This window comes from Channa argus, chromosome 11 (genome assembly GCF_033026475.1).
Source record: "Channa argus isolate prfri chromosome 11, Channa argus male v1.0, whole genome shotgun sequence".
NCBI classification, from domain to species: domain Eukaryota; kingdom Metazoa; phylum Chordata; class Actinopteri; order Anabantiformes; family Channidae; genus Channa; species Channa argus.
The window spans coordinates 4166513-4189571 of record NC_090207.1 but is presented as its reverse complement, the minus strand read 5'-3'; the positions used below and the strand labels follow the sequence as shown (position 1 = coordinate 4189571).

Below are 23059 nucleotides of genomic sequence, written 5' to 3'. Positions count from 1 at the left end.
CAGAGAAATCTTGCTTTATGTTTTTCCTATATAAGACACAAGTCTTTATAACCAGGGTCAAAAAAAGTTACATTTTCGTTGGAGATTCAACAAAACAAACTAAACAAGCTAAATCGTTTGATCTAAATATAGGCCAGCAAATTATAATGTCGTTGCTGCTATCAGTCCTGCCATGGTGCTCGGTGTATAACTTTAGACACAGTTACTGTGCGTTCAGTTCAATTACAGTCTACTTGCCTGTAGATGAGGCATGTTATTTATCTGCTCTACTCCGACTGGGCGGCCGTTGACTAGATGCTATCGCCAAACAACAAAGCCAGCAATGGTGGCAAATTGATTTTCAGAGGTGTGGTTATTTTAAGACCTCTCACTGCTTTGCAGGGTGTGTCAAACACAAATCATTAATAATTGGGAAACCGTGACGATCACCTTTCCTCCTTTTGGGTCGTAATTTCTGCACATTGGGTAGTAAACAGACTTTTTGCTTTTGTTTCCACTCCTGATAACCTAGGTTACTATAACAGCATGTTTTATACATAATGTAATAAAAACGAGAAACCATTTTTAATTCATCATTTCACCATGTGGGGTCGTAAAAGTGGACTTTCTACTAAAATCTAAATGCTCCCGATTGGCTCTTGCCTGACTGCGGCTGAAGTTCCTCAAAGTGTATTTGCATAATGTTCAGCTTTTTTCAACACAGCGGGTTTTAATCAGCAGCACAGCTGGCTTTCCATAGACAATGAATGGACAGCTGCTGCTGGCTGGTACGGTGACTTCAATTACTCTTTATAATCACCTTAATCTCATGGTTTGTGGGTTTTGTGTTTTTGATCTGTCTTCCAGAGTGATAGTTGTTGATATCACCTAACAGAGCCTCACACTCAGTGACATGATGTTCTTAGAGTACATCCTACCCCACATAATGTCAGTAAGCTTATCTGGTGCCATTGTTGACTAGAAAAGATATCTGCAGAATCTCAGCTCTTTTTGACACCATCTTAATCAAAAGCTGAAAAGCTTTTTTGTGTAACCACATACTGTGTTACTTTTTACTGATATGATATGAATGGGTTTGTGTGTTAATATCTAGAAGGTAGATGGAGACGGTGAAGGCACCAGCGCCATTGGACCTGATGGAGAGGTAAGCAGCATTTTGGTGTTTGATATTATGTTCCTTTTATTGTAACAGTCTGGGATATCTATTCAGAGCAGTTACACTAATGATTTTTATATCAGTTGGTAGAATGGACGCCTACTGACCATAAGGTCGGAGGTTCACGCCCCGCTCTCTAAGTGCTGAAGTGTCCCTGGGCAAGACACTGAAACCCCAACGGCCCATATATTATATTCTATTTTAGTTTTAGCAATGAAAACAGCAACAAATCTACTGTCAGTGATTTAATCTAGATATTCTGATTTGTGGATTTGATGTTTCAATGACTACAACAGCATTTTACTAATTCTTCTCCAGCATGTGATCTTAAATGGGGAACAGCATTTTTAAAATTTAATGAGTGTTCTGTTGACAGCGGTAAAGCATTAACATTCTTTAAATTGAAACAAAGTTAGCTTAGTTTCATTTTTGCATATATTTTTTCCTGCAGCCCATAGATGAAAGCAGCCAAATGAGTGAACTGCCAGTCAAAGTGATCCAGACTGAGACTGGGAAGGTTTTGCAGGGAACGGATGCTCCCAAATCTAGTCAGCTGGAGGCCTGGCTTGAGATGAACCCTGGGTGAGGAGACACATTATTTCCCAGTACTGTTGTCAACATCAGGCACATCTGTTTGAAAAGATAGAGATCCCTGTCTTTCTGCTGGTGGCGCTTTTCTGTGCTGCTTACTACCGATTACGCTAGTTTCTCTTATGGTTTATTTACAATGTGTTTGTGTATAATTGGGCGAATGAAATGAAAATTTAAAAGGACTTTGTTTATTAAAGTAGAAAGGGGCTACGTAAGGGCAGCCCATTTATAGGTTTTTACAAAACTGTACATAATTAGGAGCAAGTTGAAAACTACAACCAACAACACTAGTTTTATGAAGTTTGATAGATGAGTTTGTACAGTGCAGTTGTTGGAAAGAAACGATGAATAATATGGTTCTATAGATGTTTTTTGATATTTACATGTAATGACTTAAATGTCAGTTGTTAGACTAATAAAAGAGCTTCCCGCACAATAGGTGGTTGATTGAGAGGAGCAAAAGTGAGTAAGTCTGATACCAGAGCAGCTCCCCATGTGTGTTCTTCAACACAAGCTCGCTCACTTGAAAGACACACAGGCAGCTGCCAGTCCTGCTCCCCCACTATCTTCTGGTTACCATCAAATAAATACCACACATTTTGAGGAATTATTTTAAAATGAAAAATGAAGAAACCACTGGTTTGAAAATCACTTCAGAGGGTTTTCCTAGAGCAATTGTAGTAATGCAGCTTTTGGTCACGATGACCTGATATTAAGTGAAAAGAAATGACTTTCTCCTGTAAGTGCTACATCGTTTTGGAGTCTTTTTTTTTTTTTTAATCTTGCACAGTGTTTCATATCACAATGTTTCACATATATTGAGAAACAAATCCTTGCCTAAAGTGCGTAATGTTACTAAAGTTGAGTGAGGATTTAATCCCATATCTAAAGAAGTAAAAAAACCTTTCCATCACTCTATTAGGGACAGCTGCTTATTATGGGAGAAATACTGTGAAGGTGTACTTTATGTTTCTGTGTGATTGACAAAGCATATTGTACCTGTAATTTGTATTTGCCCATTTCTTTTCTCGTTGATCCACCTTCAAAAACTAGGTATGAAGTGGCCCCTCGGTCAGACAGCGAGGAGAGCGGCTCCGAGTTTGAGGAGGAGGTCAGTGACTTTGTTTTACGTAGCTCCCACAGTGGAGAATGTGAGATCAGCCCCTCGCCTGTAAATCATGCAAATTTTATTAAACTGGATCAGTCACAGTAACTCTACATGAACGTACACACACTAACTATATTAAAATCCACTAGGGGGCTGTAGATGAATGCACATCAGTAATGCTCACATTACATTTTTTTGTTTTTTCCAGCAGTGCTACTACTATGATCTATTTTTGCTGTTATTATTCCACTAAATTGTGCATTATCAACTTTGCCTTATAAGGAAGAAGAGGAGGTGGCCAAGGCAGAGACAGAGGAGAAGCTAACCGATGCCAATGGAGAGAGAGTGCCTGTGAAGGCTGCCAAGAACGTCATTGAGTACTATATTCTGTTCCACTCACTATTTCTGATTAACTCTGTTTTGCAGAAAATGCATAAGATAATGAATTTAAAAGATGTCAAACAAGTGTCAAGCAGTTCTTGAGCCAGACCCACCTAAGAAACTAATCAAGCAATTCAGGTGTAAAGAACACAGCTTAGTTTGATGCTTCCGCTGTCTTTTTACATTGAACACACATTCAGGTCGGCAAAGCAGGATGTGGATGATGAGTACAGCGTCCCTACTGGACAAACTAGCTCCCAGTCTTACTATGGTGTGGCCCATGCCGTTATTGAGAAGGTGGAGAAGCAGTCGACACTTCTGATCAACGGCATGCTCAAACAGTACCAGGTATTTTCCACACAGTTACCTGCTTTCCTTTGTAACAGCTTTATGTGAAGTTGTTATGCTCACTGGTGTTTGTTATATGGGATTTCCTTTATGGCAGGCAGCCTTTTTAACACAAGAACCAAGCACATTCACATCTTTTATTTTACATATTATTTCTTATTCTTTTACCAACATGACTCATAAATGCAATAATGTGTCTTGGAGCCCTTTCTCAAATCTCGCACAATGACTTGTGTAGCTGCATTTGAAAAAACAAACAAAAAACTGTAGACGTGACTATTTGAAAGAATGAACCCAATGGAAACAGCCCAGTTACCATTTAAAATACATGTACATTTTAGATAAAGGGAGAAAACAAAGAGAACCACAGTAGCCCTCAGATGCTAGAGGGAAATGGTTTATTACCAGAGATAGGGATCAGGTAATTGGGTGCTGCTAACATTTTTTTTCTTTCTTTCAATCAGGTAGTCCTAGCACTCCTCTGATTTATAGTGTGTCAGACTTTAAATGAGATAAGGTTTCAGCTCCTTGGGGAGATTGGAGAGATTTCAGCTGTACAGTAATTGCTTCGCCTGCAGTGCCAATCGTGTATCAAACCTGAACTGTTAATAGAAAATTACAGAAGCTACACCTTAATATAGTTCAATTTTCAGTTCAGTTCAGTAAATTTTTGCCACAACTTGCTTATTTTTCTACAAGTAGATACAACCCCAATTCAAAAAAAAGTTGGAGACGATGTGTAAAACAAATTAAAACAGAAACAATGGTTTCTCAGATGTTTAAACATCTGAGAAATGTTAGTGAAAAAGAATCCAGCAACAAATGCCCAGGACTGTTGAGCAGCTAGAATCCTGCATCAGACAAGAATGGGTCAACACTCCTCTCCTAAACTCCAGCAACTGGTCTCCTCACTTCCTCGATGTGTACAGATAGTTGTTAAAAGAAGAGAGGATGCTACATAATGGTAAACATCACCCTCTCCCAACTTTTTTGAGATGTGTTGCTGCCATCAAATTCAAAATGAGCTGATATTTTCCAGGAAATGTCTGTTTCAACATCGTTTTTTTTTTTTTTTTTTTTTAATTGGAGTTGGAAATGCAATTTTATCCTGTTGACTGCTTGTTTGTTGACTAAATTACAAGGACCACTATGAAAAATATTAACTTAATTTCTCAAGATGTATCTAAAGGTATGTTCTAATACATGTACAGAGACAGAAAAAACATTTAAATGGCCAGTCTTCCAGACTGTTACGCCTAAAAAAGAACAGGTGGCACTCAGGTAACAACACATTATTTATTCTAGCCATGATGTATTATGAATCTTATCCATTTGCGCCATCAAGAGAGCTTTAGTTTTCCCTTTTGATATTCACATTGTCTTACCTGCTCTTTAAAACAAAGTCAATTGTTACCACTTTAAATGATTTGTCACACTGACATGCAACATTCACACACTTTTCCCTGATACGGCACATCAATGCTGAATGCCATTTGTTTTTTTTGTTTTTTTTGGTATGTTTTCTCTGCAAGTTTATTTTTAGGCATGCTTTTATTTCTCTGTGTTTTCTAGATCCAGGGCCTAGAGTGGATGGTGTCCCTGTACAACAACAATCTAAACGGAATCCTGGCTGATGAGATGGGCCTTGGCAAAACCATCCAAACCATTGCCCTTATCACCTACCTGATGGAGCACAAGAGGCTCAATGGTCCCTACCTTATCATCGTTCCCCTCTCGTGAGTACTCCTCAGCTGCCATCCATCGTGGCTCTTACCATGCAGTGCTGTAATACTCAAATTAGTTTTAACCAAGGGCCATAGAGCATACTGCTTAAAAGTACTTAAGGAAGTAATTTTAGATTGAAATACACTATCCTCATTTGTCTAGAAGATGGGGCTGTAATACAGAGCACAGCAGTGAGACGTCCCATTCCTGATTAAAACACTGATGTATCTGTTTGTTCAAAAGAAATTCAGGTGTCAAGTGTCCACTCATCTGCCTGCAGGAAGTGATGAGTTTCTAAAATTGCAGCAATGCATGTGTGCTCAGACAACACTGGATATAGCAGTGCTACACTTAAATGTCCCATTTATGCAACATAAAAAAATTTAAGGAGTTATCTGCAGTATAGTATTGTGTTGGTGGGAATTAAATATGAAGTTTATTCATAAGGAATCGTAAAAATCCTACTCGCCACCTTTTGATGAAAAGTAACTGGAAAATTGTCCTGTTGGGGAATTTCTCCCTAGGTAGTATTAGTCTAAGGAAAGAGCCAGAGTGAGAGAGAGAGAGAGAAAAATAACATTTTTATGTTTTAAAAGCATTGTTAGGTGGTCAGTCACATTACCATATTCCCATTCTCCTAAAAGCAGTCAATTATTTTTCACTGACTGTTTGAGCTCTTCACTTTGACATTTAGCGATATATTAACATATCACACAAGTCATCAGCAACTCCCAGCAGGAATTTTAGGGCTGGCTAAGTAAAATTAAAATATATTTTATCATCTACAGAACATAAAATCATTAAACACAGAGAATCTGGAGAAATCTGGTACACAAGGGACGAAACCAGAACAAAACAAATATTGAATGGCCGTGATCTTTGGGCCCTCAGGCATTACTCCATTAAAAACAGACATTATTCTGTCGTGAAAATCACTGCTTGGGCTCAGGAACATCTCTAAAAATTACTGTCAGTGAATAGTTTGTCACTGCACATGCAAATGCTATTTGCAATTCTAAGATGCAAAGCAACACCCTTTATATGAATAAGATCCAGAAACAAGCTTATTGTAAATGAACTGAGACTAAGTGGAGAACAGTTTTGTGGTCAAAAGATTCATAATTTGACATTTGTTTTGCAAATCAGGGATGCTGCATCCTCTAATTAATACTAATATAGTAATATAAAATATACAGGTTGGGTGCAATATAGGCTTCCATCCAGATGGCTCTTTATTCCAGTGAAGGCATTTCTTTTTTTCAGCAACTCAGTACCACGTTCTACATGTTGTACAACAACATGACTCTGTTATGAAAGAGTGCTAAACTGAACTACCTCCAATCCTGACCTGTCATCCATGAAAAACATTTGTTCATATTCATATATCAAGTGTGAACAAGGAAAAGAAATTGGTCCTCTCAGCGCCCAATTGTTTTGAAAATTGTGGCATTAAAGTGAAAAAGAGCAAATATTTAAAAAAAAAAATCTAATTTCTCTTTTATTATTTTGCATATATTGTCTTTAATACACACACACACACACACACACACACACACACACACACACACACACATATATACATATATACATATATATAACGTGTGGTGATCCCAGCACCGCACAGAAGACACCAAGCAAATATATATATGTATATAGCAAAACCCATTATGATGCAGCTTATTTTCATGTGTAAAGTATTTTCATGCAAATGTTCCTTAACCTGCTCGTATCATTTTGGTATTCTCTGATAGTGGCCTGCTTGTATAGCACTTTTATCCAAAAGTATTGGACTCTCTTCAATCATTTGTTCAGCTTCACAAAACATGTTATTTCCCTTGCTTTTCTCCACTATTAATCCCTTTCATGCACATAAACTGCTTGCGAATAGCAGGAGACCATCTCTCTATAGTTTACCAGAGTGCAGCTGTTTGGAGTTTTTGGACTCTGTAGAAAACTATAAAGTCAGTTAATGCTCCATGGCCCTTTTCAGTTACTTTAAACAAAACAGGTGAAAGCACATTTAGCAATCACATATTTGCCTTTAATAGATTTAAAGTTCAGGAAACTCTCTGTTGTAACTTCCTTTTTCCCAGTTCACCTAATTAGTGATTATTTACGTCCACTGGTGTTAAAGGATTACAGTGAACAAAAGATTCATTTCTGCAATTCCAATTTTTATCATGATTATTGAGGACTCTGCTGCCTTTTGGAGTCAAACTGAGAACAGCAGAAGCCTAAATTTCAGGTTAGGACCACTGTGTTAAATGTGCTGTTTAGTATTCAGTGTGAACAAGTGTGGAGCCCTAATTCGGCTCTAGTTGTGTGTTAGGTAATTAAAATTAACGGGCAAAGACTGATATGCTCAGGGAGCCCACTTTTAAACAATACCATTTCTAAGAAAAGCTGTAATCTTTTTGAACCATAGTGAAGCTATTTTACTTTACTGCTGCAAGGGATTTATTCTTTTAAAGTTTATCTTTAAAATTATGTCTGAACCTTAATGAGCATTAGTCTGTTAATGCATGATTCCTCCCGTTGCTCTTGCGTCTCCTTCTCATGTCTCAGCTAAATTCAGCAATGATTCACTCCACGTTTTTACTATACATGTGGCCTCCTAGATATGTAATAATTGGCATTTTATTTCTTCCAGAACCTTGTCTAACTGGGTTTATGAACTTGACAAGTGGGCCCCCTCCGTGGTCAAGATTGCTTACAAGGTGAGGAAATAACTTTTGTCCTTTTTAATTTAGGAAATTGAGTGTTTTACAACAGACAGTTTTCCTTTTTGTATCTCCCACATGGCAGGGCACTCCGGCTTTGCGCCGTGGGCTCGTGCCTCAGCTCCGCAGCGGGAAGTTCAATGTCTTGCTGACTACCTATGAATACATCATCAAAGACAAGCACATACTGGCCAAGGTGAGAAAGATCAAAAATATCAAAGCTCTGTACCTTTTGTGTAGTACACTCTCTTACTTGCACTCTTGCCTATGATTTGCTTTCTTTCATACTCTCTCAAATAAAGTTTCCATCCAGAAGTAGTGCAAGTTTAAACCGGATTGGTAGGTGTGTTTCTATCTGCCACTACTGTGAGAATATTTAATTAGTTCAGTTCACCTGTCAGGTGCCATCAGACCATCAAAGAAGAATGAGATGATAAAATTTAAAGTCGATCGGTCAAACCCCAGGCACAAAATAAACATGACGTAAATTTGTTGAAAACCTAAAACTACAGTAATATATTTCAGGCTCTCCCAAAAGTAGATCTTTGTATGGGACACTTCACCTTCTTTATTTCCAGCACAACCAGATAGTGTTATTTTGCCCCCACACTGTCTTACACAATATATTTCGTATTTTACAGATACGTGTAATTTAATCATTATAAATTTCACAAAACTTTCTCTACACTTTAATTAGTAATCAGTAATCAACAAGTTATGTGGGATTATTTGGGTGAGCTTTGTCCTAGATCTTTTGCTACAGTGACTATTGTGACTGGCAGTTTAAATCAGATGTAGAAAATGGAAAGTGTTCAAGTGCTGGACTCAGCAAATGTCTTGGTCAATTTAGCTGAGTTGTTTTCGAGGCCGTAAGCATTGTCTCTTGAATGCACAATGTGGGTTTTTTTGTAAACACAGTACATTTCAAAGTCTTACACAGGCTAGAAAATCATTCAGCTTCGCATGTGTGGGTACTGGCGGAGAGGCAAACATGGAACACAGAACAGTTTTGTTTATGTCAAACTCTCACATAGACGCATTTAGCAGTCCACAGGTACGACTCAATGAAGACCTTTGTGGCCATTGTAAGCCTTCTCCTGATACTTTGGGCTAGCATGAAGGCTAAACAAGTTTAGATGTAGGCATCAAACATTTAAGGTAAACGCTTCTGAATTAGGATGAATGAATAATACAATTTCATAGACTGTTTCAAGCCTGGAGGTGTAAGTTCTGAAAAAAGTGGACAAGAGGTATGAGGGCCTACTAAAAATACACAACTGATGGGCAGTAAATATATGTAGTAATTTTGCAGTCGATCCCAGCCTGTCCTTTATTTTAGACTATTATTTTTTTAAATATCATATTTAAAATTGTAGCACTCTCCATAGCTATATGGAAATGCTATTGACTTTAAGGATCTCGCATATGTAGGTGTCAACTTGAAGGACGGGTTTGCAGTGTTTCAGTTCTGTCTTGAAACAATAGTCAGGTACCCATAGTATAAAAACTGAAGCCGGTGTTATTTGCTGTAAACATTCCTCCCATTAGAGTCATTTCAAGCCTTCTAGAGATTCGTCCAAAGGATGCTTCCTCTGCACCAGATCTTTCATTGGTGCAAAAGTGTATCATTTGAAGACGGTGTGTGCCTTGAACCTTTCACATTTGTCACATTCAATGGATAGCTCTCCAAAGTTGCTGCTTTTTTTAGTACGGTTTCCTCTTTTTACAATTGTTCTTCCAATGCAAATTGGCAGGGAATTGATTTTAAAGAAAAAACACAAAGAGGGAAAAGCCTTTCACATGATTTAATAAACTGCTTAAGCCTCTTATTGGCTTTAGATACATATTGGAATCAATTTTTTGCACAGGATTGTGCAAAAAGGACTGTTGGATATTGGCCCCCATCACTTCCACTGGAAGGGCAGTATGAACAGGACCTGTTTCATTGTTCTAATGTCTACCTGACTTTTGTTAAAAGACAGAGTAGAAAAACGGAGAACCTACACTTAAATACTGGAAGGAACAGAAGGTTTGCAAAATAAATGGATAATTTAAGAATCTGCCGGAACATAAACATTATATAAACGTGGTCCTGAATCATCTTCACTGGAACCAGCAACTTGATGAGTGGATGTCCATAATTATATATTCCAGGCTGCCCGGTAGAGAGTCTTGTATGGTACTGAGGGTAAGAAGCAAAGGAAGAGATCAGCTGAAAAGGCTTCAACATCAGTGTGCTATGCTGTACAATCATCTATACAGTCTTAAATTACAGTTAATCGCTAGAAGTCATTGTTTGGATTTAATTTTCATTGAATCTAAATTTTCATTTCTAAGCTGCAGCACATTTAATGCACATTTGTTGGCAGGGAGTTAAAATAATTCGGAGAGTAAATAAAAAGCGTGCTGTTTGATTAAAAAAGGACTACATGTTAATTTAATATTTTGAAAACTGTGAGCACAAACCATTATTCTAAGAAGCTTAGAAGCAGTAATCTGGTGTACCCCGAGGAGAGTCGGGTAGGAAATCAATATTTTATTATTCAGTAATTCTCTGCATCCACTCCTGAGCCTCACAGAGAGTACAAATATTTGAAATGCTAATTTGGGCATGAAGTATTGGGGCTTTTTTTTTTTTTAATGATTGTGGAGTGTGGAAATAGGGTGTTCAATAAGATTTCTTGCATGTCCAGATTCGTTGGAAGTACATGATTGTGGATGAGGGTCACCGCATGAAGAACCACCACTGTAAGCTGACCCAGGTGTTGAACACCCACTATGTGGCTCCCCGCCGCCTCCTCCTCACCGGTACACCACTGCAGAACAAGCTGCCCGAGCTGTGGGCCCTGCTCAACTTTCTACTGCCCACCATCTTCAAGAGCTGCAGCACCTTTGAGCAATGGTTCAATGCGCCGTTCGCCATGACGGGAGAAAGGGTAAATACTGATAGAAACAGCTGGATTTGTCTGCATTTCTCTCCTGTCTGCAGATGCTCTGAATTCTTCTGTCTCCTTTGGTACGTGAGGTGTTGAACAAAGCACTTTCTCCACAGTTTACTTAAAGGCATAAGGAAAAACTATTAAATTTGTTGGCATAAAATTAACTTGTTCTGAATAAAAATGAAGATTATTATTATTCACCATAGAGAGATTGTTTTCTCACCTCCGGGGAAAAAGAGATAAGCTCAAACTACAATCTTTATTAGTGATCCGGGGGTGTTACAATATGAAAAAAAGTTTTCAATGAGTGCTAGCAGTGCTGTTCTTGTGGCTCAATGAAGGTCACACTAGGTTGAACTGTCCATCTTCAGATAACATCGAGCCCAGTGCTGAGATTTAGAAATAAAATTTGCTGAAAATGAAACAAAACAAATGCTTATGTTTTCAAACCACGAGTCAAACCAGCTGCCATAAGAAAAGAGGCAAAAAAAGCCGCCAGTCTCTTCACAGTAAGATGTATCCCACCGCACATATTCAGTCTGCTACATCAGTTCAGTCTACAGAATTATTTCATTGTAGACTCTCACTGACGGGTTCCTACGAAAGAAGTAAATCAGCGTTGTTGTTGTTGTTGTTGTTGTTGTTGTTGTTTAAACCAGTAGTAAGTGAAACAAAGGGATGAGAGGGCATAGAGGAGAACTGAGTCAGGAGTGAGTAAAATGATATTAACTGTTCAGACCAGTTCTCTGTTATATGTTGTCAGGCTGTCTTTGCTTTTTGGCAAGCCATGCAAAAGGTTTACTACATGTTAATTTTCATATTTTATTTTTTATTTTGACCAGACAGATAAAAACAGAAAGATATCTTACATTGCTGTCAAAAATTTTAATGGTAAATTTTTTCCTTTTGATTGTCTACCTATACACCTCTCTCGATGTTCTAAAAAAAGAAAACATGCTCCTCTGGCACAGACACGGGTTTCATGCAAGATTCACACAAGACTCTGTAGACACAATATAACGTGCACAGATTAATTTTTAAGTATTCAAAATTGTACAATGTTTATGTCAGTCCATTCCACACTCCAGTATACTGTTATAACTTTCATTTTACCTCCACTGACTGTCAACCAGTGGAGTAAGACAAATTAATCTGGTGGTGGCACTTTTATCATAATGCCTACAAATATATACATCCTCTGCTCATGTACAACTCGAACAAATTGAGAGTCACATTTGTTCAAACTCCTACCATCACTCAAAACTTAACATGGTGGCTGTAATAGGCTTCATCACCACTAGATGAAAACACCTAAGATGTTATCAAAAATCCATTCTCACTGAACCAGGATTATTTACATAAAGTCACAAACATTGTATGCGTGTGATAAATGGTGTTTTTTTTTTTTTTTTTTACAATTGTTACATGTTTTTTACTGCAGCTTTAAGGACATGCAATCAGTTGTGTAGGCAGCTGTGTGTCTGCGTTATATCGTCTCATATAGTTTGTGATTTCTTTAGGTGGATCTCAATGAGGAGGAGACCATCCTGATTATTCGGCGTTTACATAAGGTGCTCCGCCCGTTCCTGCTGCGTCGACTAAAGAAAGAGGTGGAGTCTCAGCTGCCAGAGAAGGTGAGATCCGCACCAAGCGCTGCAATTTGGACTGGATATAGCAAGATATTATTATTTGCTGTACAGCTGCTATTGCAATAAACCTGCACTAAATATTTTTGGTTAACTTGCTAGCATATTCCAACTAAGCAATTTTTTAAATGTAAAACAAGGCATCTTTTTTACATCTGAAATATTTGGTTTTTCAGTGGTCAAAATGAACTTTTCCAGATTATATATATTAATGTTCTGTCTGCTCTTTTTTTCTGGGGTTTTTATTTTCTTAACCACATGCATTCATACAGCAAATTTAATTCAAAAAGCTTGGCGTATAGTTTAATATAAGATAAATCAGCAGCTGAATATGTCAGTGTTTACTTTCCTAGACCCATATTTACAGTACCTAGAAACCTGACTTGAATAAGTTTATGAAAATAGTGACTTGTCTAGACAAAATTTCACCCTTATAAAAACTTCTTTGTATATATATTATGACAAAGGTCTGTTAACATAATGGAGTGTTTTTCCTGTCTTGTGGCATATTTTGTCACAAGGTATCACAAGAATGAGGTGACTGTGATCAGCTTTGAAAATATGCTCCTTTTTCACCAAAGAATCATTGTTGTCGTCATTCACACAGGTGGAGTATGTGATTAAATGTGACATGTCGGCCATACAGAAGGTGCTGTACCGCCACATGCAGAAAGGCATCCTCCTCACCGACGGCTCAGAGAAAGACAAGAAGGTAAATATACCAAGATCCCTGTGGCTTCACTGTAGGTCTGTGCTTTGTCTTATCATTGTGTCTCATGCTGTCAGACAGAGCTGTATCAGCTATTTTGTTACACAAGTGCAGGTACATTGCTCAGAGGTGTCTGGCAGAGCTGATCACTCACAGTCCATTTCATGACTTTGTAAGAAACAGAGTTTCTGAAAGCTTTTGAGGTTTTGAACAGTACAAAAGAAACCTTAATGTACAGAGAATTATCAGCTGAGCTCCAAGTATGAGCTTTATCAAAAAGGAATGTTTGAAGACCAATCTTGGAAGTAGAGTGGGTTTCTGCCTCTCTAAAGAAGCTAATAAAGGAGAAATATGATCTCTCTTGCTAATTCCAGTCATTACTCTTGCTGCAGCGTTTTGTATAAATTGGAGGCTTTTTAGGGATTTACTGTAACATCCTAATAGTAGGGGCTTACAGAAGTCCAGTCTAGAAGTAACAGATGCGTGGATTTGTTTTTTAGCATCACTTTGGAAAGGATCCTCCTAATTGTGGCAATATTCTGCAGTTGCAAAGATGGCACTGGAGATTAGAGATTGGTTTTATGCGAGTTAAAAAAAAAAAGCCCATTCTGCTCAGAAATAAATCAAAGATTCATCACAGGTAGTACTACAGGCCAAAGCCCTGCTATCTAAAGTAATTATGTGGTTAGTCAACATTCTTTCTTTGGGCTTTTTAGGCCCAAACACATTAATAGTGAAATCAGTTTTATTGCAGGTTGCACACATGAAGGCAAGAGATGCTGTTTTAAACAAAAATTGAATTTTCTTACCTATGTAATAAATGTTTTCAGGGCAAAGGAGGGGCAAAGACCCTGATGAATACCATCATGCAGCTAAAGAAGATTTGCAACCACCCATACATGTTCCAGCACATTGAGGTGAGTGTTGCAGAACGTACAGATGTATAATCAACTTTGTCTTTTGCAGATTTTGAACATCATTTGTTTGGAAACGTATTGACTGTTAAAACTTGTAGATATTGACATGTTTTCCACTTTTGCGTATTACAATCCTCAGCCAGCGCTGTAGTTTATAGATCAGCAGGTTCCAACCACAGATTTCTGTGAAATCTGCAGGATTTGCTTGTTCTGAAGTCTACCTGTTTAGCTTGATCGCTCCTCCTTATTTGAAACGGTACATGTTCTCTCTTTTAGGAGTCTTTTGCTGAACACTTGGGCTTTCCAAACGGCATCATTAACGGGTGAGTCACACACAATTTATTGTGCCTTTCACAGTTATGCGCCTCATTTCACTGTATTTTTATCATCCATCATGATTACATTCAAAAAAATAAGCTGGATTTTTGCATTGCTGGTAACCTAACTGGCAAACCAGCCTGACACCAGATCAGGATTCCACATGTGTTTACATGTGTTCTAGGAAGGATTTTTAAGGGCTTTTCAACTGTACTGTATATATTAACATGTATAAATTCTCTTATCAAGCTGTATTGTAATGTGTATTATTATTAAACCTGTGTGTCATACTGCATTGTCATTCAATGTTAATATGTGGCAGTAATGAGTTATCATTTAGTTTAACAACATAATTGATCACTAATTAATCATAAACATAAGATACGTAAGTAAATGTAAGTTACTTGCCTGCTGTTAATGTAAATATTGCACAACCTAAGAAAAAGAAACTAGAGGATGCTCAGCCAAAGATATTAACGTTTTTCGCCCAAACTTAAGAGACAAATACAGACAAGGAAGAGAGAAGTGGTCGAAGAAGGAAAAAAGAAACTGGGGCAGAAGGGTTAGCAGAAGTACAGGTATACAGGATGTGGGTCAAACACAAGCTGCAGGTAAACCACAGATCAAATGGCTGTGATCCAGAGTGGTTAAAAATGCTAAATATAATCACCTTTGGAGAGTCCTGCCCCCATATTCTGTGACAGAGCAAGAATAGTCAAAGCATTATATTGAAACCTCTGTCTGCATTATGACAACAAGGCAAATGTTACTTTACATTCATCAATAACGGTTCTGTAGAGAAACAGTATTACGAAGTTCAAGGCTGCTGGTAAATGTCACGAAATCTAAATCATAGAGCCATAGACCTGTCAAACTAGAGGCTGAATTCAATTTAATAAATAGGTTCTACGCAATATGTATTGAAACTCACGTCTTAATATGTTTTACTTTGCCCAGGCCTGATCTCTATCGAGCTTCGGGCAAGTTTGAGCTCCTAGACCGCATCCTTCCGAAACTCCAGGCCACGAACCACAGAGTCCTGCTTTTTTGTCAAATGACATCTCTTATGACAATAATGGAGGACTACTTCAGCTACCGCAACTTTCAATATTTACGTCTTGATGGTAAGATGTCACCTTTACTCGCGCTTTAGTGATGATTGCATTTATTTCGCGGGAATGTCCAATTGTTTAAACACTCTTAGAGGTTATTCAGCATAAAATAATTGCCTCAGCAAAGAAACAGACTGTTATTGTCCATTGCATCCACTGTGTTTTTTTGTAATCAGGACATCTTGCAGTATTTTATCACTTAATGTATGAAAAGGGTAATAGAAGGAATTTCAAAGATCTTAACTTAGAAATATCAGACGTGTATCACACAGAATATCAAGTTTGTGCAGTTCTGTGGAAAACAGTGTCCTGCCTAAAACTGTGAGCTTCAGTTTGTGTATGTAAGGAGACAGAGATGGCATAGACACCACATCACCACAGATGTATAAATCAACCTTAAATCAAAGCCCAACATCCAGACTATGCTTCAAAATTTAAAGATCTTTCAGGGTTTCATGTGCCTAGCAAAGAAGTACTACATTTCCCAACCAGTCCCTGCCTCAAGACACACGGTCATAATCCAAGGTTAAGTCTGATTTTAAAATCTTTAAATCCTTTTTATCCCCTCATGCATTTACTGTAATAGAATGATGAATGTCTCCTTTCTCGTTTAGGTTGACTTATAATAGTTAAAAGTAAATAATATTTTGTCAAACTGGTGTGGCAGTTCCCATTAGCACCACTCCGCAGAAACCCACACTCAGAGAATGCTTTTAGCCACAAGGTCTGGCAACAAAGATCCGAGTTCACCAAGGAAATGTCTTCTATTCATTTTGGGCCTCTTTTCAGACTAAATAAGAGGTGCAACATGACATTGAATCCGTCTCTGACTCCATTTTCCATTGACTACTGTGTGCGAGTGGTGAAACCAGGTTGCAGACATACCAGACATTTCAGACACAAAAAGCTTTAAAGGTTGGACCAAAAAGTGCTGTAATTTTGTGGTCTTCAATCTTCAGATAAGTGGATCCATAACAAAAGCATTGATCATTGAGACCTTCACCAACTCACAGTTTTTCGCTGTACCGTTGTTGGGCAGAAATTCAGAATCTGATATAAACTCTGGATTGAGCAGCATTCAAACATTTATAGTACTTCTATTTTGGGGTGAAAAGGTGCATTAGCATAATTTAATTTAAAGACAAACTGGTAGTTTTAGTTTTATCATATGTTGACACCACATGCCCTTTTTCGACACCTCTGAAACAGTTTAATTGGGCAAATATGAGGTGCAGTATATATGTGCCATTTTTGCTTTCCCGAAAACAATGACCTTTTGATCAGAAGAACGAGCTGACTTTTTAAAGTTAACTTGACAGACTGCAGAAAGAAAAAAAAATGCTCGTGTTTAATGTTTCAGGAACCACTAAGTCTGAGGACCGAGCAGCACTGCTGAAGAAATTTAATGAGGAAGGATCTCAATACTTTATCTTCCTGCTCAGCACCAGAGCGGGTGGCCTTGGCCTCAACCTGCAGGCTGCCGACACTGTTGTTATCTTTGACAGTGACTGGAACCCCCATCAGGTCTGTCGTGCAAAAGATTGTGTCATTCTAACCTAGTGCGAACATTTTTGTGTTGGCTGGTTTAGTGTTCATGGCGGATGCCACTGGTGAAGTTAACTACATTAAAACTTAGACTCATGTCTTATTTCTTAAGGTTTCGGTTCAATGTGACATGAAAACAACAACCAGTAATAACTTAGTTAGTTGATCTTATTTTATTTTTTACTTTCAGAAGTAAATGGTTTAGGAATTTAAAGCATTGTTTTCCATAAAAACTGTATCTACCACTTTTATTAAGTCATTGATCTTTTACAATGAAAACTCTTTTCTCTCTGAACATATGCTTGCAGTTCCAAAAACATCAATCTTTTGAACGGATACTCCAAAGTGCCTGTGGACACTAGACTGATAAACTGAAATTTGTCAAATGTTGGGGCTCTTAACGGTCAAGTGAAAGCTTTAGCGTTAGCTGGGTGGTCATGGAGTTTCTGTGGCCAACCATCAGTTTTACGTTTTTATTTAGCATTTACCATTTTCTCTTGTTTTTCTTTTTGTTCTCCAGACACAAAATATTACTATGTAATGTCATACAATACCAAACAAAGATGGCAACTTGTTATCACACTTTATTTTGTATTTTTACTGTCAGTAAATATGCCGGGATTGATTCACAGTAACATAAATGTGGTTAGCTAGTAGTTAGTTTTTTGTTTTTCGACACAATGTGCTCGATGTTTCAGTGCTTAAACAGGTTGCAGGATGGCGTTTAATACAGAGCTTCCTATTTAGATTATATTTACTGATACAAAGCTTGGAGATTGTCTTTGGTGCTTTTTAGCCCTTATTTTAGTAACTACACTGTACAGTCTTTCTGACCTGTCACTTTTGGTAAAATCCTTTTAAATTGACATAAATTCTTATCTTGTATCTGCTCATTCCAGGACCTTCAGGCTCAGGACCGCGCTCACCGCATTGGTCAGCAAAATGAGGTGCGCGTGCTCCGTCTCTGCACTGTCAACAGCGTGGAGGAGAAAATCTTGGCGGCTGCCAAATACAAACTTAACGTGGACCAAAAGGTTATCCAGGCAGGCATGTTTGACCAGAAGTCATCAAGTCATGAGCGCCGCGCCTTCCTGCAGGCTATTTTAGAGCATGAGGAGCAGAATGAGGTAAGGTCTTTATTATTTGCCTTAAAGTAAAAACATTTCAGAAGGAAGTTGAGGTATCAATGCCTTATGAAGCATTTTTATATAATGAATGTTAGAGGTTGATTTTCTTTTTTCTCCCGCAGTTAAGTTATTTACGCTGGTTTTAAATGAATTACTGCTGGCCCAGAGGCTCCCTCAATGATCCTCCACTTATAATAATACAAGCATTTGTAATGCAATCACAGCTACTCGATATTTAAATGGTTTGTTTCAAACTAACCACCTGTTTTCCTGAAACAACAGAAACTGATATTGGAAGGGATTTCTGTGTTGTGAATATGGTTTTCTGTAATGTCATTTTAGGAGGAAGATGAGGTACCCGATGATGAAACCCTTAACCAGATGATAGCGCGCAATGAAGATGAATTTGAGCTTTTCATGGTAAGAAATATGGCCATTTTTGTTAGATCTGATTCACATTGAAATTGTGGAGTAAACTCTTCAAATGACTGGTCTTTAAATGTGAAACTGCCAAACTACAGCTGGTTCTACCACATCTGTCCTAAAATAATTGTAGGTATCCGTATCCGTGTTAAGCGTCATATTCTTCTCATGCACCTTCAGACTTAGTAACAACTGTTCCGAGGCAGAATGTTTCTTAGTAGTAAACGACTGAATTGCCCTGGATACAGGACTCAGAGTTATCATGTCATTCACACTAATCATAAGAGAAAGTCTAAACAGACTCTCAAATCGGCAACAGAAAGGCAGGGGAAATCGCACAAGATGGCGCCTGCGTTCCCAGTTAACATGGTGTGACATCAGCTCGGCATTTTATTTACCCATGTTTGTGCCGTATAACGGCAACGTGTTACCTGATGATGTTGGTGCTTTACCATCTTTTCTCCTCCGAAGCGCATGGACATGGACCGACGCCGGGAAGATGCCAGGAACCCAAAACGTAAGCCACGCCTGATGGAGGAGGACGAACTTCCTTCTTGGATCATCAAAGATGATGCTGAGGTGGAGCGTCTCACGTATGAAGAGGAGGAAGAGAAGATGTTCGGTCGAGGGTCACGCTGTCGCCGGGACGTGGACTACAGTGACACACTGACCGAGAAACAGTGGCTCCGGGTAAAGTATACCTCAGATATTAATGGTGATAAAATGTGACTAAATATAAAACTCAGTTGTTTTCATTCATTTCTTCAGCCGCACTCGTAGTATTTGTTGACACTAATAGAAAACATTCACGAGTAGAACCCACAGCAGAGCTGTTGAACAAAGTTCACGCGACACCTCTGCAGTTAATTACAGCAGTCTTGTTTAACATACTGACGGATTTGATTTGCACAAAGCTAATTTGGGTAATTAAAGATATAAGTGCTCTCTGCGATCTGCACCTGTTGAAATGCCACAAATGTTTAGTCGGTGTACATTATTAATGTTGATGCGTATTCTTGTAATGTTTATGACTGCAGTGGCACCTGCAGTTTAATTTCTTTTGTCTGAAATGAGGAAGCATTTTCTTTTGAATTTGCAATATTTCTGCTCACGCTGCCAATTACAATACAGGTTCCACACAAGTAGCTTGTTAAATTTCTCTTTCTACCTTCCAATCCCATGGAAGGACCAACAGTGTTAGTCTCTCTCTCTCAAAGTATTGTAACTCTGCTACCCTGTGGCTCCCAGTCTGAAGCCAATTTGTTTCCAAACGCATAAACCTTTGAAAACTGGTGACAAACCATAATCCATCTAATAAAATAGCAAGTCATTGGCACTGATCAAGGAACAGACTAATACATGGCTGAATTAAGTCCTGGCTCACTTGTAATTGGAGAGTTTCCAGCTGCAGACACAGGCAAATGAAGCGGCTTCATCCTGCTGATCCATTGTTTCTTCTGCCATTGAATTTTAGTAATTAACTTTGGTGCCATCACTCCCAGTAAACTCAAGTGACCTGGATGACTGTCTGACTGCTCAGGTGAAAGGCACCTGTCAGTTTGGTGTTGCTGCTGCCTCTCGTGGCCTCACAGTATCCTTCCACATTTCAAAGACATGTATTTCAGGCTAATTGGTCACTCTAATGTGAATGTGCGTGTGAATGGTTGTCTGTCTGTGAATGTCTCTCTCTGTGTTAGCTCTGAGATAGACTGGAGACATGTCCAGGGTTTGCACACACACAACATACTACATTAGCCAAAAGTAGAGGCAATTCATTATTAGTTTTAGACTGTGTGGGGATTGTTAAATTAATTTCAAAAAATGCCATTAATTTAGAGAATGACCACATTCTGTTTTAAATAATTAAAATGTTTAGAAACAATCAATTTTCAGACATGGGAAAAATGTGCATATTTAAGCCATAAAGAAAGTAAAACAAAAAGTAATCAAGTCATAGACATTGACATATTGACATAGACCTCATGTCTGCTCTGACTCCTTCCAACTCCAGGCCATTGAGGATGGAAATCTGGAAGAGATGGAAGAGGAGATCCGGCTGAAGAAGCGAAAACGTAAGCGTCGTCAGGACAAGGACCTGTCCATTCGAGACGACGGCGGCACCAAGACTAAAAAGAGGCGTGGACGCCCACCAGCTGAGAAACTGTCCCCCAATCCCCCTAGACTCACTAAGCAAATGAACACAATCATCGATACTGTGATCAACTACAGAGATGGGTAAGAAGATTTGTGTCTGTGTGTTTCTGGAAAAATCCAACACAACTTTCATAATACTAGGATTTACACTCACCTGTTGCATTACGCTCTGTTAGTTTTCCGAATGACCAAATAAGATAATTTTTACAAGATAATTTTTATTTATAAGAGAATATTTATGCCCTCATCCCCATCACTGTAAATCAACAACTGCCACCTGGTGTGGGAGGACAGATCTCTGGCTTTTCACACAACCCCACAGTATTTAACAGGCTCTGAGAAAACCAAGTTTGTTTTCCAAAGTGTTATTTTAGATCCCTCACACTTTGCCTGCACAGGATGTTCATCAGCTGTGACATCTTCAGTTATCTGTCTGACTGAACAGATGCTTTTCAGTATCAGTGCAGCTTTCATCAGCTGCAGAATAGCCTGACACATGTAACTGCAAAGACATGAAATCTATTTCCTTACACTTTAATGCCTAACTGATTTTAGCCTTTGTTTTGGCCTGTGAGGATCAAGCCCCCAGGATCATTTCCGGGCAGCTGAGAGAATTTGGCGCAGTGGCCAACAGTGGTATTGCAACTTCTGTGCTGTTCACATCATGTACATTGACATAAAAACGGTTTCTGTCAGAGAAAATCATTGCAAAATTTAGAGAATGGTGAATACTTTTTTTTGTAAGCATCCCAAATTGACTTTTTAAGATAAGAATTTGAATCACTTTCCGTCTTTTATCCATTGCTCCAAATTCCACATCCATAAGGAGGACGGTCAAAATGCTTGTTTTTGAACACATCTGTGGAGAAACTACTATAAGGACTAAACATGCCTTTGTTGCTATGATGCTGGTATAGTTGAAGATTAACTCCTGCATTAGCCATAGGTACATGGTACAAAGAGGTAGGTAGTTACTGAAGTGGGCCCTGAGCTGTATCATTGCCTAAGAAACTTTAAATAGATTTAAACCTACATTATTCCATTTGATGCATTACACCAGAGTTAAAGCTAATTTCTATCTGCAGTCCCCTTGGCACATTACATCAAAACACACAATCAGTCAATCCAACATGACTTCCAGGAATTATAACTGACCATTGAGGCCAGACAGAAGCAGCATGTCTTTGTTTGTTTGGTTCACAAAGCCGTGCTTTGTGAAGTGCTGCATGAAGAAAATAGCAGGAATTACATACTCGCTTAAGGTGTAACTCAATAAACGCCATGATTTTTTGCCTTCTAATCACAAAAAAATGCATCATATTATTAAAAAAATGGAAACGTGTAAGTGGAATAAGCCAGTAAACGTGAGCACAGAAAGGGATTTACCATAGGACTGTTGGAAGCGGTTTATCCCTTTGTTGGCATGGCACATGGAATGAGTTGTAAACATCAGGATTTATTGGCAGTTTATTGAAGTGAATTAGATTTTTTTCTTGGTGCAGAAAATTGTGACTTTTACATGTTTCCTTAAAAGACGCATTCACTGACATTGAACTGGCATCTTTTGGCTCCAGTTTGGGTTGTACATGTAACTCAATGCCATAAGTGGTTCCTTATATAAAATCATAGGGGAAGTATTATGGCATACATTCCTATGGCATCAGTCTGTGGGGTCAATATAAACAGACATAAAGTCATGTGTTAAGTGTCGGGGCGTATTTGTGTGTACAGACTTTCCAGTAGTGTGTGGAATGACATGTGCCTCGCATGCACGGCAGAACATGTGCATTTGTCTTCCCGATACTCAAGTATGCAACGGCTGGCTACTGTGCCGGAGCTTTTCCAGGAAAGTGCTACCTGCTTTTCCAGAAGATGAATTCTTTCCTCTCCCAGCTGATGGTTGTTCTTCCCAGAGCATCTCAATCATCATATTGGCGCTCCTCTTTCTTAACCAGACTGGGACAAAGTTTGGAATTTCCGCTGCAGAACTTTGGATTCCTATGGTGCAGTGCTGTTTTCCCATAAAACAAAGTGCAGCTCCAGACTGCATAAAGAGCATGTGAGTGCGACTTCATTTCATTTAGAGTACCGTGGAATTTAACAATTCTCCAGCAGCCTGATTAGTGTGTCATGGTTTGGA

The 23059-nt window shown here is 38.5% G+C and overlaps 1 protein-coding gene across 2 annotated transcripts in view; it reads left to right on the top strand.

Moving 5' to 3' along the window:
* The window catches only part of smarca2 (SWI/SNF related, matrix associated, actin dependent regulator of chromatin, subfamily a, member 2), a 40815-nt gene that overhangs the window by 8040 nt on the left and 9716 nt on the right, over nt 1–23059 (top strand). For both annotated transcript variants that reach the window (XM_067520862.1, XM_067520863.1), the window contains exons 11-29: nt 1094–1144; nt 1608–1738; nt 2801–2858; nt 3138–3232; nt 3437–3584; nt 5157–5320; nt 7960–8026; nt 8115–8225; nt 10723–10965; nt 12489–12602; nt 13222–13326; nt 14154–14240; nt 14517–14563; nt 15516–15682; nt 17031–17194; nt 18115–18342; nt 18685–18762; nt 19237–19455; nt 20777–21000. In XM_067520862.1, the coding sequence (XP_067376963.1) occupies nt 1094–1144; nt 1608–1738; nt 2801–2858; nt 3138–3232; nt 3437–3584; nt 5157–5320; nt 7960–8026; nt 8115–8225; nt 10723–10965; nt 12489–12602; nt 13222–13326; nt 14154–14240; nt 14517–14563; nt 15516–15682; nt 17031–17194; nt 18115–18342; nt 18685–18762; nt 19237–19455; nt 20777–21000 (2501 nt within the window). The remainder of the gene's footprint in view (nt 1–1093; nt 1145–1607; nt 1739–2800; nt 2859–3137; nt 3233–3436; nt 3585–5156; nt 5321–7959; nt 8027–8114; nt 8226–10722; nt 10966–12488; nt 12603–13221; nt 13327–14153; nt 14241–14516; nt 14564–15515; nt 15683–17030; nt 17195–18114; nt 18343–18684; nt 18763–19236; nt 19456–20776; nt 21001–23059) is intronic.